The 19,641-nt window shown below is 38.3% G+C and overlaps 1 protein-coding gene across 4 annotated transcripts in view; it reads right to left on the bottom strand.

Annotated features, from left to right (window-relative positions):
• NBEA (neurobeachin) overlaps nt 1-19,641 on the bottom strand; it is a 656,028-nt gene that overhangs the window by 119,527 nt on the left and 516,860 nt on the right. For all 4 annotated transcript variants that reach the window (XM_081046841.1, XM_081046842.1, XM_081046843.1 and 1 more), the window contains 2 exons: nt 4,629-4,746; nt 4,197-4,299 (listed from right to left, as the gene is read on the bottom strand). In XM_081046841.1, coding sequence (XP_080902967.1) covers nt 4,197-4,299; nt 4,629-4,746 — 221 coding nt within the window. The remainder of the gene's footprint in view (nt 1-4,196; nt 4,300-4,628; nt 4,747-19,641) is intronic.

Raw genomic sequence — 19,641 nt, 5'->3', positions numbered from 1 at the left:
ACATCCCCATGCCTACTTTGTAACTGCTAATTTGTACTTCTTAATCCCTTCCCTTTTCCACCCATCCCCCTAACCCCCCCATCCTATCTGTCAATGCACAAAATGTTTTCTGTATCTATTAGTTTGTTTCTGTTTTGTTTGTTCATTTATTTTGTTTTTAGATTCCACATATAAGTGAAATCATATGACATTCGTCATTCCGGTCTGACTTACTCCACTCAGCATAATACCCTCTAGGTCCATTCATGTTGTTCCAGATATCAAGATTTCATTCTTTTTCGTGGTTAAGTGATATTCCATTGTAGATATATACCACTTGTTCTTTATCCATCCATTCATTGATGGACACGAAGTTGCCTCCATATCTTGGCTATTGTAAGTAATGCCGCAGTGAACATATGGATGCGTGTGTTCCTTTGAAGTAGTGTTTTGGGTTTCTTTGAATAAATACCCAGAAGTGGGATCATGGGTCCTTCTTTGTCTCTTGTTACAGTCTTTGTTTTAAAGTCTCCTTTGTCTGGTATAAATATTGCTACCTCAGGCTTTTTTGTTTTGTTTCCATTTTCATAAAATAGTTTTCCATCCCTTTACTTCCAGTCTCTACATGTTTTTCAATCTGAAGTGAGACTTTGGTAGGCAGCATATGTGAGGGCCTTGTTTTCTTTTCTTTCTTTTTTCTTTTTTTTAATTTTATTGGGAAATATTGGGGGACAGTGTGTTTCTCCAGGGCCCATCAGTTATAAGTAGTTGTCCTTCAATCTAGTTGTGGAGGGCGCAGCTCAGCTCCAAGTCCAGTTGCCGCTTTCAATCGTTAGTTGCAAGGGGCACAGCCCACCATCCCATGCGGGAATTGAACCAGCAACCTGTTGACAGCTTGTGCTGTAACCAATTGAGCCATCGGCTGCCCTGTGAGGGCCTTGTTTTCTTATCCATTCAACTACCCTACATCTTTTGAATAGAGTATTTAATCCATTTACATTAAAAGGAATCGTTGATAGATATGTAGTTATTGCCATTTTATTATTCATATATTTTTTTCTTCTTCTTAAAGAAGTCCCTTCAACTTTTTTTGTAATACTGGTTTGATGTTGATGAATTCCTCTAGCTTTTTCTTATCTAGGAAACTCTGTCTGTCCTTTGATTCAAAATGATAGCTTTGCTGGGTAGCACAATCTTGGTTGTAGGTCCTTGCTTTCCATCACTTTGAATATTTCCTGCCAATCCCTCTGGACTGCAAAGTTTCTCTTGAGAAATCAGCTGACAGTCTTATGGAAGCTCCCTTGTAGGTAAGCATCTGTTTTTCTCTTGCAGCTTTAAGATTCTCTTTGTCTTTAACCTTTGGCATTTTAATTATGATGTGTCTTGGTGTGGCCCTCTTTGGGTTCATCTTGTTTGGGGCTCTCTGCGCTTCCTGGGCTTGTATGTCTACTTATTTCGCCAGTTTAGGAAAGTTTTCTACCATTATTTCTTCAAATAGGTTTGCAATTCCTTGCTATCTCTCTTCTCCTTCTGGTACTCTCATGATACAAATGTTGACACACTTGATGTTGTCCCAGAAGCCCCTTAAACTATCCTCATTTTGGGATATTCTTTTTACTTTTTGCTGTTCTGATTGGGTGTTTACTGCTACCTGATCTTTGAAACCTCTGATTTGATTTTCTGCTTCATCTAATCTATTATTGATTCCCTGTGATGTAGTCTTTATTTCAGTTATTGTAATCTTTATTTCTGATGCTTTCTTTTTTATGTTTTCTATCGCCATTTTTATGTCTCCTATGTCTTTGTTGAAGTTCTTACTGAGATCATTGAGCATCTTTATAACCAGTGTTTTAAACTCTCATCTGGTAGATTTCTTGTCTTCATTTTGTTCAGTGCTTTTTCTGTTCTTTCATTTGGGACATGTTTCTTTGTCTCCTCATTTTGACTATCTTCCTGTGCTTGTTTCAATGTATTAGGTAGAGCTGCTATGTATCCCAGTCTTAGCAGAGTGGCCTTATGTAGTAGGTATCCTATGTGGCCTAGTGGCACAGTCCCCTTGTCACCAGAGCTGGGTGATCCAGGTGTGTCCCTTGTGTGGGCTGTCCATGCTCCCCTGTTGTAGTTGAGCTTTGGTTGCTATTTGTAGGTTAATGGAAGGGACTGATCCTCAGGTTGATTGGTTGTGAGGACTGGCCATGACTATAGGGGAGGAGCTGTTGTGCAGGGGCTGACTTAATGGAGCAGGATTCACTTTAGCAGGGCTCTGGTGCCTACCTAGTCTGCTCTTTGGGTATGTTGTCTGCAGAGGTAGCCAGGTGGTGCTGCAGCTTGGTCTGAAGCTGGCCACTAGGTGTGCCAGCCCGGGGCTTCCTTGTAGGGGCCCTGCCACAAGCCAAGTTCAGCTGCAGCCTGGGCCCTGCCTCGGGCTATGTGGAATGAGCCACAAAGCAATCCACAGGTGGTCACCATCTGTGCAGGCGTGGAGGTGTCTTGGAGAGGCTAACCTGCAAACTGAGGCCAGCTGCCACGTGTGCCAGGCTTGGGGCTTCTCAGCAAGAGGTATGGGGCGTGCTAAGGCCAGATGCTGTGTGTTTGGGGTTTGTGAACCTTTGAGAGACTTCAGGAAAGTCGACAGCATGATCCAAGAGAGGTTCTTTGCATGGAAAAGCCACTGGAAGAGGCTTGGATGGGACCACAAGTACAGTGGGTCGGGGTCTCAGGGAATCGCTAGGGCAGGGAGAATGGTGTTAGGCATGTGGATGGAGACTCAGATATGATGCCTGCCTGCATCTGCGTGCTGGCTTGGAGGGTTCAACAAAGAAACAATCGCTTCTGCTAGCACTTCTTTCTGGGAGACAGCTGCCCCTCCAGCCCTTGCCGTGCTGCCAGACAGTTCAGTTCCTCCCCATATGTCTCTGGTGCCTTTTGAGCTGCTGCCCCAGTGCTAGAGCTCAGAGCAAGTGAGTCCCTCAGCAAGTAAGTCCATGTGTGGGCCTTGTAAGAGGAGTTCCTGGGTCTCCAGCCACACTCCATCTCACTAAACCATAATCTCCACTGACTTTCACTGCCAGGAGTTATGGGGACTTCTCTCCCCAGCACTGAAACTCTGGACTCAGGAGCTTGGTGTGGGGCTGGGATCCCTCTCTCCTCAGGGGGACCTCCACTGCCAAGATGTGCCTCCTGATTTTTAACCCCCACACATGTATACAGGGACCAGCACGTTCTGCATCTCTGCCCCTTCTACTAGTCTTGACATGGCTTCTTCTATATTTCCTTACTTATAGGATTTCTGTACAGCTAGACTTCAGGTGATTCTCAGTGATGGTTGTTCTGTAGTTTAGTTGCTATTTTGATGTGGTCGTGAGAGGAGGTGAACATAGCGTTTACCTCCTTCACCATCTTGACTGGAAGTGAGAAATATATTCTTTCCTAAAGCATAGATGCTTGAGGAGAAATTGTTCATGTTGTTTTCCTTCTTTCACGCAGCTGTATGAAGATATATTGTCTGGAACAGTAGTAGTTATTTTGTGAACATTTAGGACAACTGAGAGTCCTGACACCACCTAACCTTCGAGCCAGTACTGGCAACTCAAAATCTTTTATATTAAAAACAAAAACAAAAAAGCTAAGAACTCTATCTTTTAAGTCATATTTAGTCAGGTATTCAGTTACTTGGAGCCAAAAGCTGACTAATTGATATTAGTGACACATAGAATTTACTGACTATGTTTTTTACTTAAACTAGTATCTTTCAATCAGTAAGATTTAAAAATGAAGCTTTTAAAATACCAAGATGAAAGATTTAGGAAATGGTGAAAACCACACCATAATTAATGACTATTAATCTCAATAACTCTAAGAGTTGTATTACTTTAATGAAGACGCATTTATAAGAACAATTTATATGCAATTACACAACAATGAATCACAAACATCATGAGGCTTTTGGTATGTTTCTTGTAAGATTACAAGCAAAATGTCTTAATTGTATGCTAGCTATGATAGTCAATCAACTTTTTTACTTCCTCAATTATATGTGTTAAATAAAATTATGCCCTACATATTTTGTCATTCTAAAAATAGTGGTTTTCATAACCTCTTTTTCTACAAATGACCTGCAGAGAAAAAAAATTCCTTGGTTCACAAAATAATTATAATGGTAAAACCCTATTTATATTTTAAAAACCCACAGATAATGTGTAATATGATATAATTACCTGGCTTGTGGCAAACCATAGCTGGTCCCTACTCCAACCCGAGGCAAGCTATAGACAACTTTTTTTACTGTTGCTTGATCAGGGAAATTAAACATAACGGAGGCTGTGATAAGAAGGGAAAAAAAAAAACATGATTTAGAAAACCACAGGAAAACTAACCATCAATTTCAGAAATCATTTTCTGTGCCTGTCCCAATTTATTTGCAAAGATAATGAATCTTCATGGAAAACCAGCTTTCTATATAACTTTATCCATGAAAAATCAAGGATTAACATTTTCAACCAAATCAATGCTTTTTAAATTTTTGTTTTATCCAGAGTATAACAAAGAGAGAAATACAGCAGGAAAACATCAAGACAGAATCACACCATGTAAATGAATAATATTTAAACATGAGCACATTTTCTTTCCAAATATTTAAGGAGACTTACTTCTGTTTGCCATAAATACTTCCAAAGCAGTGTTTTGTAGAAGATAACGTCTTGAAAATACAGCTCGTATCTCGCTGAACATCCATTTTCCATGGAGTCCCTCAGTGTATGCAAGAACCTAAAATAAATAGTTAAAAGGGAAGTGCCAATCAGTAAAATATGTATCTAAAACACAGTGCTGAATAAAAGTTGGTAAATTAGGGATCATCTTCCTGATTTCATGATATATCACAACATTGTCAATCATTTAATTCCATATATTTGCAAAATTTCTACCCTTCTTAATTGACTAATGAGGAAGTGAAGAAGCAAAAAAGTTATATGTTGAATGTGACCCTGTAACTTAGAAGAGAATATGTATTATGACTTTTTGGCTTTGCATATAATTAGTTGGGCTAGGTGACCTGACATAACTGTTGGTTCTTTTCCAATATCCCCTTTCCTCCCCCTTCCTCGCTAATGGAAGCCCAGTTATCCCTGAAGTGTCCATGTGGTCAATCCCAGGCGATGGATCATGATTGATCTAAGCCAGGGATCAGGAAACATTTGTGGTAAAAGGCGAAATTGTAAATACTTTTAGGCTTTGCAGGCCCTATGGTCCCTATCACAGCTAATCAACTTTGCCAGTGTCCCATGAAAGCAGTCATGGACAATATGTACATAAACGGTCATGGCTGTATTCCATTAAAACTTTATTTACAACAACAGGGGCAGCCTGAGTTTGGCTGACCTATGGTCTAAGGCAATCATGAAAAAGTTACTCCTTGCTCCCCAAATTCCCGTGTAACCAGGGGCAAGAATATTTGCTGCAGCACTGGCTAGTGAGAATAAAACCAAAGTCAGTTGGGGTTGCTTTAGAAAAGCTGATAAAATGAGTCATATATAGCAGGCACACTTGAGTCTCCTTCTTGCTCGTATAGAGATCCGATGGCAGAAACTGTAGCCATTGCAACACCGTGAGAGGAGGGCCAAGGGAATCACGCTGAGGTTAGCCCTAATACTGAGCTACTGAAACAATCGCAGCAACCACCTATTTGTGGACTTCCTGTTCCACGACACAGATAAATCTGTATTTGATTACAGCCACTGCAGTCAAATCTGCAGCCAACATACTCCTGCCTGACACACCAATGTGTATTACCATCACAGAAACACATTTTCTACTTGCATTGGTTTACTCTGTAGAGTCTGCTACACTTATATTTGCAAATGCAAACTAGTTACTGAGTTTTCCATACACGATATTTCTTAAGCTTTGAAAACAAGTTCGGAAGTCCTTTTACATTTCCTTTCTCTAGGAATGATAAGTATACATGCAATATATATACACATATATACACACATACACATATATATACACACACACCATATATAGATACACACATATATATATATATATGTATGTATATATGATCTTTTGGTCTTTTATATTTTTGAAAATTCAATTTTTGAACTCCTTAATCCAGTTTTCGTCTTGCCCTAGACACTGCAAGGTTTTTGGAGGTAGTCAGACATCGATTTAAATCCTGAAACATTTTGGAGCCAGTCAAACTCCTATTTAAATATTGGCTCTCCTATTTACTAGCAATAGGGCTTTGGAAAAAAAAAAAATAACTCCATCTGAACATTGTCATCTGAAAAACAGTGATAATAATACCTATTACTGGTTAGTTTAAGTGCATGGCTTTGGCTGTTATTTAAGTTCTGTTTATAAGTTTATGTGTCATTGTTGTTGAACATAATGTAACAATTCTTTTTCAGTTTCTAAATGCAAAACTCTTTGTACATTTTACAAAAGGATAGTCGTGAATTGCCACAATTTATATTTACAAATTCTTAGTTGGGTGCAATAGTTTCCAGATTAGAACTTCATAGAACAGTATGTTTTTAAAAACAGAGAGTACTAATACAGGGTTAATGGCAAATAAAACAGCCACCACAATAAAAACTATCCTTCACTATGACAACTATTTCACTATATGTATAAAACTCAGACAGGAAAATGAGTATAATCTCAGAAAAAAATGGGAGACTGTCCCAGGAAAGCTGTTCTGGCACCCTTACACTAAACCAGTATGCCAGGAGAATGAAAACTCTCTCCACCCCCCCTCCACCCTCATATTGTTACTTTTCTCTTTGGGAACCATGATGTAATGAATACTTGCACATTATCAGTTTCCAGTAAGAGCAGTGTCCGTTATTTCACTGTTAACAGGCAGGCAGCTCACAAACACATAGAGGTTAGTTTGACGCCTTAAGTGCTACATGCCTTACCACAGTGCCAGTTATCAATTTATTGCTTTCCAGCTCCGAGTTCCCCCTTAACTGCTTGTTCTGCAAAAATGAATCTGTGCCCTTAACTTCCCCTTTGCCAGCTGGTGCGATGTTAAATATTGCCAGGAAAGGACACTGAAGAGACAGTGCAGGAGGCGGTGTTCTCCTTGTTTCTGGTCAGCAGGTTCGGGCAGAAGATGGGGCCTCCCCTGCGCCCAGCTCCTGCAGGGTGTGGTGTGACCAGTACCCAGTGACCAGCAGTTTTCTCCAGCACTCCCCCGACCCCAGGCAGTTCTGTAGCAGAGCGCCTCTGGTGAGAACCCTCCTAGGAACAGCTTCACTCTCTAGAGGGTGGATTTCTGGAAAGTTCCAGAGGACAGAGCTCCAGCAAGGTCCCCCAGAAGTGCACCAGTGACTTCTCCACCATTCAGTGAGCTACAGCCGTGCTTTTCCCAACACGGCCTAGAGGCCTGCTCCTTGGACTCAACGTCAGCTCTAAGGGTAGTGGCTGCTCCTTACATATGCTTCTCTAAACACACACACACACACACACACACACACACTCAGATTTTTATTTCTTACTAACCGTTCCCTTGTTACTCCAATCTCCTATTATAATTTATATTATAATAATTTATATTACACTTTCTCTGTTTAAGTTCCTATGTGATTTCTCTCTCCTGAACAGATCCAGACTGATACACAAAACTCTTATCTATCCTCTGAACACCATTTTTTAGCTCCAAGCTGGGATCACAGGAGTCCTCAGAGACCCTCAGAGCAAGGGAAAAAAAAAGGACACCGAGATAATCAGAGGAACTCAGTAAAGCCTGGAGTTAAGGAGTATAAGGAGAGAGAATCAAGAAAATTATGTTGCTAGTAGCTCGTAAACAGGTCAGGGAAGCAAATTCCAAGAGAGAGATCCAAAGGTCCAAAGCTTTTTTGCACAAGGACAGCATCCTCTGAATAAGCCTGCGGCCCTTACCAAAAGGCCATGGGAAGGAAACTTATATACATACACACATATTACTTCTGAAAACTTGATAAAAAAATTTGCCTAATTACTTTATAGTCACCCATGTTATAGCTGGGGTTTTCAAATCCTTAGAAAGGGCTGATGAAAGACACTGCTCTGAGCTGGTCACCGTTCCCGGCCAGGAAACCCAGGATAGCCTGGAGTCCTCTTCTTTTTTAACAGCAAGCCACCTCCTGCTTTCCCTTCTTCTTGTTTCTTTCTCAAGACTGATTATGGAAGGCAACTTTCCTAATTTTTTTTATTTTATAAAATTAACTTTTTTTTTTTATATCCCCTCCTGTGAGCTAGTCTTTCCTGGCATCCGGGGGATCGTTACCATGTACTAACCTTCACTGTCTCTTTTATCGCACCACTTGGTTTTAATTCCGTGCAGGGCACTTATTTATTTTCTTCATTTGTTTTTTGTCTGTCCCCTTCCTGTGACATGAAAGTTCCAAGAGAACAGGACCCTTGTCTATCTTATTTACTGTTCAATATACAGTGCCTAAAATAGTACCTGGCACATGTGTGCTCCATATATATTTATTGGTTGAATAAATCACTAAGAGAAACTGACAGAGATAATACATATGGAGGAGATTACAAGATATCTTACCAAGTGTGTGCATTTCGGACTCCTTTGATGAACTGGAAAAAGCTTTCCAGTATGGCCTTCAGGCTTCTCATGTTTATTATCCTAATGGTGGAGCCCACTTCAGATTTAATCAAGACCTACAAAAGCAATCTAAATAGAACTGGTGTCTCGTCTTTAGTAGTTTCGTTTGTACCCCTGAGGAACTCTAGATGGGTTATTCCCCATCCGGAAAGACCCTGTGCCACACAAAAAGAATTCCTTCATTCCAGAGGAGTTTTCAGGAAGGTCTGTAAGGCTATGTATGGTGTTTTGACTTTATTTTATAAACTTATGTCTCTACATAAGAAAATGTATCCTTAGGTGTGCCCAAGAATATCATCTTGCACTCTTCTTGACATCAATTTTATTTCTGGTAGGTCATTTGAAATATTTTTTAAGTAAAATTGACACAGAGAGACTGGAAAAGGAAATGTAACAGATGATGAAATGTTGAGATAAAACACTAGCATTCCCTGAGTTTTGTGGTTGCTATGGGCTCCCTTGGACTGTCCTGCAAGCCTCCTTTCCTCTCTTGTGCTCATGGGACACTCCGAGGGAGGTAACCTAATGAGGACAGCACATAGAGGAGGAAGGATGGGGTTTCGGACTGAAGGCAGTATCACCAGCTGGGACACTATGACCGGCAACGGATGAGCTTTATCCGTTTCTACATATTTCTGAAACGTAAAGAAATATCACTTATAGTTGATTAAATACTGAGTTTCGGGCACATTTCTATAAAAATCTGGGCATCAAGCCCAGGTCTGAAATATGAGTATTGCCTGATACTATTATTTATACCTTTACTAGATACATAATGTTCTATAAGTTTCAAGACCTTCTATAATAACTTTTTAAGTTTGTTTTTCATTATAATCCAGGATATTTTCCTAAACTGTGCAAGCACTTTCATCTATATGTGAGGTTTGTGGTTTTTGTTTTCTTAAGTTAACATTCCCGTATCATCTGGTCTGTGTCTGCCTCCTTCTCCAAATTATTTAATATACTATGAAATCTAATCAACAAATGCTAATGACCCCATTCAGTTTCATTTTCTGAAATTTAAATACATGTAATTTTTCTTACATCACATAGGTCATAAACAAGAGTATTAAACCGTCTTGATCTTAAATCTTATGGAACTTCGTGAACTATTTGGAGCTAACTGTTTAGTATCGAAAAAAGTAAAGGAAGAAAGCATTCATGCTAGAATAGACTTATACCCTGAGGTCTGCCCCACTCGGTTAGGAACTGAAGCACAAAGGAAACAATACATGTAACAGAGACCCCTTGTAAGTCACCTTACCCAAATGTGTGTGCGTAACACATATTATTTGATGATCTTGTTGAAGAAAAATAGGGTTGCTGTGCACTCATGTGTGTCAGACATGTATATGTTGTCAGAAGCATGAATGTGGCTGTCACATCAGTTTCATCTTTTCTTCCTTTTAAGGCAGCTAATATTGTACAATGTAAAAAGTACTTGTTTAGTGATAGCTTTGCTGATCTCAAATCATCTAACACACATATTAAAACAAGTAGTATAAATCCTTTTTTTTCCTTTGAATATGAAAAATCTAAATTTTGCTTAACGTTGTATTTTATGTTAAGAATTGAGGAAAAGGCTGCAGGAGGCTGGACAGACATGCCCTGTTCAGTGCTCACGAGGCTGTCGTATCTAACAGACAACTGTAGCTTGAAGAGTTCAATGAAAGGGCTTTAGTACAATGTAAAGTTATAAGCCTCCGTTACTTTTATAATTCCATATAAATTATCAGTGATTTGGGATATAACAAATATATTCAAGATGGAATAGTTCAAAACTAATTTCAGGTGTACGTTCATATGTGACCGTCCATGCTCTTTTCCCATCTGCCAGCTGAATGAAGAGGAGGCTAAGTCCCAGAAGGAAAGCCGAATCACAAGATGGCAGAAGCATGGTTCCCAAAATGATCGTGTGGGACATCACCTCTGATTGATACCTGCTGTGGTACCCGGCTGGGGATGTGGGAGCGGCAGAGCCAGCAAGGTGTTTGCAACTGCCCCCTCCTAGTTCTCATCACATGTCTAGGTGAAGCTATTTCCTCACCAAAGGCATGCAGGAGTGTTAAGATTTAACAAATAGAAGATTATGGAAAAACTGAAACAACAACACATGCACTGGCCTCTTCTAAATGGGCAGTGCAATAACTTCCCACGAGGTAAATTAGGTATGCGTGATTTAACAGAGTAAGTTTCCAGACCCACAGCTTCTTAAAATCTATCTGCCTGAGAATGATCCTGTGAGGGAAGTCCAATTTCTCTTCCCCATCTCCCTTTTCAAACTGTCCTTCTTCAGTTAAAAAAAATAAATAAATAAATGAAAAATAAGGAGGTGCTCTCTCCGGTGTGTTGCCTAGGGTATATGATCTGCTGAGGGGGTGAGAGCCTCAAATAAGAAACAATTCAAAATACTGATGGAGGTGTTGAAAAGCATATGTCCTCAATGACTGGATTAAAAAAACAAACACATCCTTTTGCAAGTCAGATGGTTTTGCAATTCTTTAATTTTAAGAGTTGAAGGTGGATCTAATTGGGCTGTCATGTGAGAGACAATTAAAAATAATTTTTGATGATAGGTCACTGGGTGATTTTTAGCATACGACTTAGATGTGGTACAAAAAATTATAACATTGCCAAAATAAAACTTCAACATCCCTCTATTTATTTATGTGAACAAGATTTTCAACACATCTACAAAAAAGAAAGTTTGAAGTACTTCTATTGATCCTTGCATTTTTCTAGTAATAAAAACTATTCATGTGAATATATTAACCATTCATCTCATTAAGAGATCAATTTACATAGCATTTTACTTTCTGTGTTTAATAATTATTTTTCAAGGTCACAATATATTTATATTGTTTGATGACTGTAAGGTGATAATATTTGTAATAATAATTTTCACCAGAAAATAAACTTTAAACATTTAGAATTTTATGGCTTTAGGAATTAAACAAAACTAAAAATTCAATTCATAAGTATATGTACTTTTTGCAGGTTTGTATAATATCATGATCAATATAAAACTTTCAAAAATAACATATTTTTATAATAGATAAGCTTTGGGGAGGGAAATAAATTGAAATATGAGCTCAAAGACAAACAGGAATTATATAAAATGTCTATTTGGAAAAAAGATTATTTGTGTATTTTAAAATAGATGATGATAGTAATCAAATTACTATCTTATAGAATATATTTTATTCTATTGAGGATATCTGAAAAGTGAAGTAACAATACTATTTTAAAATATCAACATTTAGAACATACTGGATATTATATCTTATAAAAATGTTTCAACTTATGAAAAATTTCAAATGTTAACTTAAACGTGAGAAAGATGGCATATAGTTTTCTAAAATTCTTTTATTGGGCGGGTGAAAAAAAGAGGACAAGTGCAAGACACCAGCCCTACACAATAAAGAAATCCTCAAATAAAGGATAGAAAAGTCTCACTTTTGCCTTTTAGTCAGTTACTGCTGGGTACAATCACAATAAAACTGACAAAAGGCAGGCAACATAATCAGTAAAATCTAACACAGACCCAAAAATTGATTACTGATCTAACACAGACCCAAAAATTGTCCTCTTGATTTATCAATTTCACTGACTTCTATTTAACCAATATTTATCCATTGACTGTCATGAGCCAATGGTGAAAAGTGAGGCAGAGTCCCTGCCCTCAAGGAGTTCATTGTCTGGAGGAGAATCACAGTGAGGAAAGGGGAGGCAGGTGAAGCAGGGAAAAAGCATGTCCCAAGCAGTGTTACATACACAACATGTATGTAAACATGGGGCTTTGGGGGGATGGGCCCAGGTGTTTGGAACATATGTGGTAAAGAGGAGAGAAGTGAAAATAAAATTAGAATAAAAGGCAGGTGGGGAGCCAGGATGTAGGGCTACATCACATAATTCATGTTAAAGAGTTTGGAATTTTGGTCTGAGAACAATGGCGACCACTGTGCTAAACAAAGAGGTGAGGTGATTAAATCTGCACTTTAGAAATCACTGCCACTTCCATTGTAGAGGCTGTTTGGATGGAGAAGGATGACGCTGTTCCAATACTCTATGCAATTGTTATGTTACATTCATTAGTTCATTAGTAGAAAACCATGAACTCTTTCGAAAGAGGATTGTTGTACGGCTCCAAGTATCTCTCATGTGGTGGCAAGTGCTTTTCGATTCACCTATTTCATTGCATACGTCCCCTAAACAATGGTAGAGCTCATGAGGGTTTGTCACTACTGGTATTCTGTTTGGTATTCAGTGCAGAACTTGCACATGGAAGGAAATCAATCAACTTTTGTTGAATAAAATCTTTAAAATTTAATTTACATACAACTTTGAGTAGCACCTGGACTCCTCTGTGCCTACTTCCTCTGCAAATGCACACTCTCAAAATTATGGTAAAACTGTCACAATGAAAAAATGATACTGGCAAGGTTGCTTCATTTTTGTCCTATTCATGAATGTCCCCATGTGTAAATATTATATATTTGGCTGTGTTTCCTCATTTTCTCAAATTTGGCAAACTCTGAAATCTTGTATTTGTCCCTCTGCTATTTTACAAAGGAAATGGATGTACACTTTGAAAAGAAACTAATTCTAGTTTCTAGTATTAACTTTCATTTCCTTATTGAGCATGTTAACTTCCCTTGTATTATTCTGCATAATGACAGTTTTCAAACTAGTTATATTTATATATCTCCTGTTTTAGATTTTTTTTTTTTTTAATATCAGATCATTTGGATTTCTGGGTTAGAGATTTTCTTTGAACCAATTTGACAATTGGGTCTGATTTTGTAGATACTGCAAATTGTCAGCACAAATTTTGGAAATAATTCTCTTTTTGGAAATAATTCAATCAAAGTTTTAGGTATAGTCAGAATGATACAAGATTAGATGTGGGAGTTGCAAAAATTATTGTTATAATAGTGAAATCAGTCTTCAGAATCATGCAAAATCGACATAAAGGAGAATTGCTTTGGACTGAAGATCTAATTATGTTATGATAGAACTGTTATAAAACATTAAATAAAAAGTTTTTGTTTTTCAAATTCTATTGAAAAAATTTATTACAAATTTTATTTTAAAAGTTTAAAGACAGAAGTACTGAAAAGAAATGTATAATCAAGAGAGAAATCTTAATTCTTTTTTCAAATTTAAGGGCAAAACTCTTTTTTCTTTAGTTAACATTATACTAACCTGGAAAAAATACATGTAATACAAATGCTAGTAGTATGCTTTTCAGTTTAGATCCATTAGAGTTTCAAACAGTTTTTAAAAATTTGGATCCCAGTATGTCATGAAAATCATAATAGAGTTTATGTATATAAAGCAGTGTGTACTCATGGTACACAGCAGGTATTTATTAATAGCAGTATAAAATCTCATGTTTAGCCACACTGTCCATTATGCCTAGCTCTTAAATTCTAAGCATCCTGACCACTTTTCAGATCCCACATGTGCCGTGTTCTGTCACGCTTCTCTGCCCCTGCACATGGCGTTGCTTCTGCCTGGCAGGTCCCTCCCTGTTTTGTTCTGATTAATTCCTATTCAGGACCAAGTGAGGAGAGGCTGCTATGCCCTCTGGGAAGCCTGCAGCCACCTAGGACACTTAGGGAACCATTCTTATACGTGTCGGTTTACTCGCTGGTGCCTCTGCTGACCTGGGAAGGCACCGAGGGCAGGGATTCTCAGTGCGTTTCCGCATCCCTCACCCTCAGTACAGAGCCTGGCACAGGGCAGGGATGTCACAGAAGTCATTCGTTAGGAATGCCTTTGTTGATCGATCTATGCTTAGTAATAAACATGTACAGAAAAGTTACAAATTTATATGACCTATATTAATTGAAAGCAGTCATATTAAGATAGTCCAGAATTGATTCTCAATTCATTATGTACTGGACAGGGCATGGAAGGTGCGCCTCCTGAAAAATGCCTTTTTACCATGTGGGTTACCTATGACCCCACCTCTCTGAACCAGGATGGGCACCTAATGTGAAGCAGTTATCTGAGCAGTACAGCCACAACTCATGAGACCCCATACTATCATGAGTATTGGCTGGCTGACCCCATCAGATAATCTCCCTTAATGATCTGAATGGACGATAATTGGAGATAACTCTAACAGGAGGATGGGAAGAAGCCAAATGACAAAGAAGGCAATCACCAGAAATCCTAAGGCAGCGGGAATTCTGGAAAAACAGAAGCCAAGACATAAGGACGGGTCCAGTGGCAGCTGTAACTACCCTGCTCCAGACACACCTGGTCCAGTTGGCTCTCCTGGTTCTAGCCCGCACCCCCACATCTTCTTTCCATCCCCTGTCCACCCCTTGGTGTTTCCTGTCACAGAGCCAATGCACATTTTCTTCCCTCTCTGGAAATATCTTCCCTCCCCCATTTGCCTACTTCACTTCTACTCAGCCTTGACTCTCTTAACTTTCTATTTTCTCAAGTGAACTCTCGGCCAGGTAAAATCTCCCTTTCACATACTCTCATAGCACCTTATATGAGAGACATGTTCGTCACAGCACTTGTAATTTTGCAAGTTTATTATGGATTTTATTTAATTTTCCCCACTCTGACCACGTGATTCTGCTCATTACTATATCTCTATTGCTTGGCACAGTGACGGTTACGTTGTAGGAACTCAATAAATAATTTGTTGAATGACAGAATTAAAAGTATATTTAGAGTCAGTCTGTAGTAGCAAAAATATAAACAAAGACAGAGAGAGCAACTGGCACCATGTAATGTTAATGGATATCTATGGCTGGAGGGACATTAAAAGCACTGGGTCACTGGAACCTAATGAAATTCCACTCTTTGTGAGGGCCTGATGAGAATTTCCCGTTTGTACTTTCCTATGCTTTCCTACAATAAACTGTAGTAGACACCACTGCTTACCCATTCAAAATCAACTCCTATTCCCCCCACCCTCCACCTTCCTGATTAACGGAACCCTAGCTGTGTTCTGTTACTGACTTCTTTTCCATGCACTACTGAGTCAGGACACACTGACCCCAGGGCCAGTCCCAGCGCTCCCTCAGGTTTGGAAAAGTGTCCCCATTCTTAAGAGGAAGGCAGTGGAAGAGATGTGCTGTCCTTTCTCTGGACATTCCTGAGCTTCTAGTGACGTGAAGAAGAGCTGGGCCACACCACAGTCAGTGTGAGAAAGAGGACAAACCAAGGATGACGGAGTAGAGATGCAGAATGAACCTGGGTTCTCGAAAACATCCAAGAGCAGCTGAATTAATGAACCCTGGAGACTAGTATAATTCGAGACTTACTATTTTTTGATACAAACACATACTCATATATACACATACACATATATGTACATACACACGAAGCCATATGAGTCAGGGTATCTATTACTTGTAGCTAAAAGTTTTCTGATACAAACTCTTACTGCCTGATGTCTTTGTTATTTGAAGAAGGAAAAAGCTTGACTAACACGCGCGCGCACACACACACGAACTCTTTGTACTGTCTGCTCAAGTTTCTTAAACCTAACTATCCTAAAAAATAGAGTTTGTCAAGTATGTTTTCACTTGCAAACCTGACCACTGGGCACTCACAGATGCAGCCTTGGGGTTCACGTGAATGTGTTTTCTTCCTTTTAAAGCTAGAGCGCTTCTAGAATCATTATGTCCTGAAGAGCAGCTCCAGAATGAAAGCCAATCGTCACGGAGGGAATTTGCACTCAGGAAGTCCTTCAGATTGGCTCTTACTTTCATGCACATCTGCCCACCACCGCATGTGTGTTCGTTACCTGACACATTTTCTCATCCTACCAGTATGTACTGATAAACATGCCCTTTATTAGCACTGAGTTGGCGGACTATGATAATTTTTATATATCTGTGTGCCATGCTGGAGTAGAAAGAACTTGGACTGTAGCGGATGACATACAGACTGAGGTCTGACTCAACCTCTCTGAGCTAGCTGTGTTACTTGGGGAAGTTCTCTAATAACCGAGACACAGTTTCCATTTACATGAAATGAGAATGATCATATCCACTTTGCAGGGTTGTTGTATCAAGTGAATAATCTACGAAGTGTCTAGTGCACAAAAGCACAAAAGCAGTGCTACAGAAAGGTGTTGAACAAATGAATTCACAAACCTTCCCCACGAGGACTCTAGCGAAACCCTCAGTCAGGAGTGATGAGGGCAGTCCCTGCTCTGGGCTCATCCTGGATCCCTTTTCTCATGGCCATTGTTCTCTGATTCAAGCTCTGCTTCTGCATCTCACACTGCTTCCACTAAGTTTGGTTATTTCCCAGAATCTGTTCTTATAAACCACTTACTAGATGGCTTTGAGTGTTCTGTCTGTTGTGTTTGAAGTTGAATCTTAAAAAAAAAAAGTAATAAAAAAAATTCTTACTGCTTCAGCTCGACACAATTCAGTTACTGATTTCCTGTGTTATTTTTTACTTGTATTCTCATTTTTCAACGTGAGAGGACAATTAACACCTCTTGAAGACATGCAAGCCAGTTTAAACGTAAACAGCTCAGTAAGCTCCCCTTGCTTGGATATGAATGTCGTTCAAAAATGTCTGTAACTGGGGTGGTAAAAAGAGGTTTTTAGAGACCTCCCAACTTTTGTAGGCAAGGAAAATAGTATTTCCAATGTTAGGTATCCCCCAAATGTCTCTTCTGTATTACTCTAAAGCCTCCAGACTATTTTTGTTTCTTCTGTTTATATTTCTTGATTGTAAAGTTGTCTATTTGCTGCAGAATACTACTTTGCTGAGAATTTGCATTTATCTGTCTCTTTTGATCATGAGCGAGTACTCTGTCCCCAGGCAAAGGCTGTTAGCGGCACACACCATTTGCTCATCAAACAAAAATTTAGTCAGCGCTTACTAGGTTCCAGATATTGTGCTGGGTGATAGGAATACATGGTGAAGAAGACAAAGATGGCCCCTACTTTTATGGTGCTCACTCTTTCTATTCATGCCTTTATACTTGATTGATATAATAATTGTATTCCACTGGATTGTTGAAAAAAATTAAATAGGCTGCTGTATTTAATAGGTGTCTCCACTATAAGTCCCAGAAGTCACCTTTCTATAGGCAAGAGGCTGTCCAGAGCATTCACTGCAGAAAGGAGTAACTGAGACATTGATTTTAAACCTAGCTCTCAATGAATGGTACTTCTAATGATGACAGTGGTGCCACTGAGACCATTAAAGTGAGTGTAGTTATCAGATTTTAGAAAGACCACTCTGGAAGCAGTGAAAAGCACGTGGAAGGATACTAAACTGAAAATCTGAATTATGCCAACAGGACGTGAAGGAATTTCAATCTGAGATAGTTGTTGTAGCTACGAAGAAGGGAAAGTGAGGAAGTGTATTTATGAGACAGAATTAATAGGACTTCAGTGTTTTCATTTTGTTTAACACTGATGTAAGACACGAAAGGAATTAAAGCTGTTGCAAGTGTTTCTGGCTCCAGTGACTAGATGAATGACGCTCCTCACCATTCTAGCTTTAGGATTACTGGCATACGATGAGTATTGTGAAAAAGAGGTTCAGTCCAGACTTTAGATACATCAATCCCTCTGCTCGTTATCACCCATATAAACATAAACTTGCACAAAGAAAATTGTGTTAACAAAAACAATTAAACTATTTATACTTGACTATTTTAAAGAAATGATAACCAGCGGATAAACTATAAATAAATTAAAATATCTAATTTGTTATTAAAGTTTTACTCTCCACTAATAGTATAAATAAACCTAACAATATTGGTTTCTCCATAGACGGAGGCTGTTTATAAGTCCCAGTTTTAACCCCATACTAACACTGGGGCCTTCGCTGGTGTGGCAGAGTATCTGGCACACAGAAAGTGTGTGAAGCTCCATGCCTGCCACTGTATGTTTCCAATAGTCATGTTTAAGTAACTAAGTAAAAATGTATCCACATGGCAAACTAAAGTATAAAGAACGTGACCCTTCTGGCTTATAATTTTATATAGTTTATGTATTATGAAGTGTTAATATATTTAGCTAATTGTATTTTAAATAATGTCATGCATTTTATATATATATGTATATATATTAATATATATATATATATATATATATATATATATATATATATATATATATGCCAGAGCGGACAGATTCTCATTTGGTAGGTAGATAAATTGAAAAATAGTCTTATCCTCTAAATTAATATCATTAAAATTTGGGACGGCATTCCATAGTGAATAAGAATTTAATCTATATAAGAAGTAGGTAGACAAGGAAATATAAATGTATATAATTTTCATAATATAAAACTGTATGATATCAAATACAAAAAATACATGTCACAAATTATACTATTATCAATAATCTCCTCCTATAGACATGGCTATATGGTAAAATTTTGCTTTTAAAAAAAAGTCAAACAAAAAAAATCACAGAAAACATAGTACAAATGGCTCTTTCTTGAGTGAAAACATGATTTAAGTCACCACAGTGGAATTAAACTATATGGAGATACCATTTCTATGTGAGATTGTCAAAAATCTAAAAGTTTAATGATATTGAGCTTGCTTTTAGGATAACAGGCACTCAATATACTACTGGTGTGAGTGCAAATTAGTATAACTTACATGGAGGAAATTGGGGCATTATCTATCCAAATTTCAAATACATATATCCTTTGACCCAGTAATTTCATTTCTAGGAATTTATCCTGTGGACATATTCTCACAAAAGCAAGATGAAATATATACCAGAGTATTCATTGCAGCATTGTTTATAACAAAAGAATGGAAGGAAATGCCCATCAAGGGGGGGTGGGCGGGATGTAATTCAATAAAGTAATTAAATAAAGTATGGAATAATCTTACATTATTTGGGTTGTCTGCTTTTACAAAATAATACAAAGTTACAAATACAAAATTACCTACCTAAGTGAATACTTATTTAGAATGAGAAAAAAATCGTAGCAAATATTGGAGCCTTAGAAATTAAGGCTGTGTTCTTCCAAGACCTCTTAAGGCAGCTGCATAAACTGAGACCACTTGCAATTCTTGGCAACTTCTA

Source organism: Rhinolophus hipposideros, assembly GCF_964194185.1.
Source record: "Rhinolophus hipposideros genome assembly, chromosome: 4".
NCBI lineage: Eukaryota > Metazoa > Chordata > Mammalia > Chiroptera > Rhinolophidae > Rhinolophus > Rhinolophus hipposideros.
Note: the sequence above shows the minus strand (reverse complement) of the source record. Positions and strands in the feature narration are given on the sequence as shown.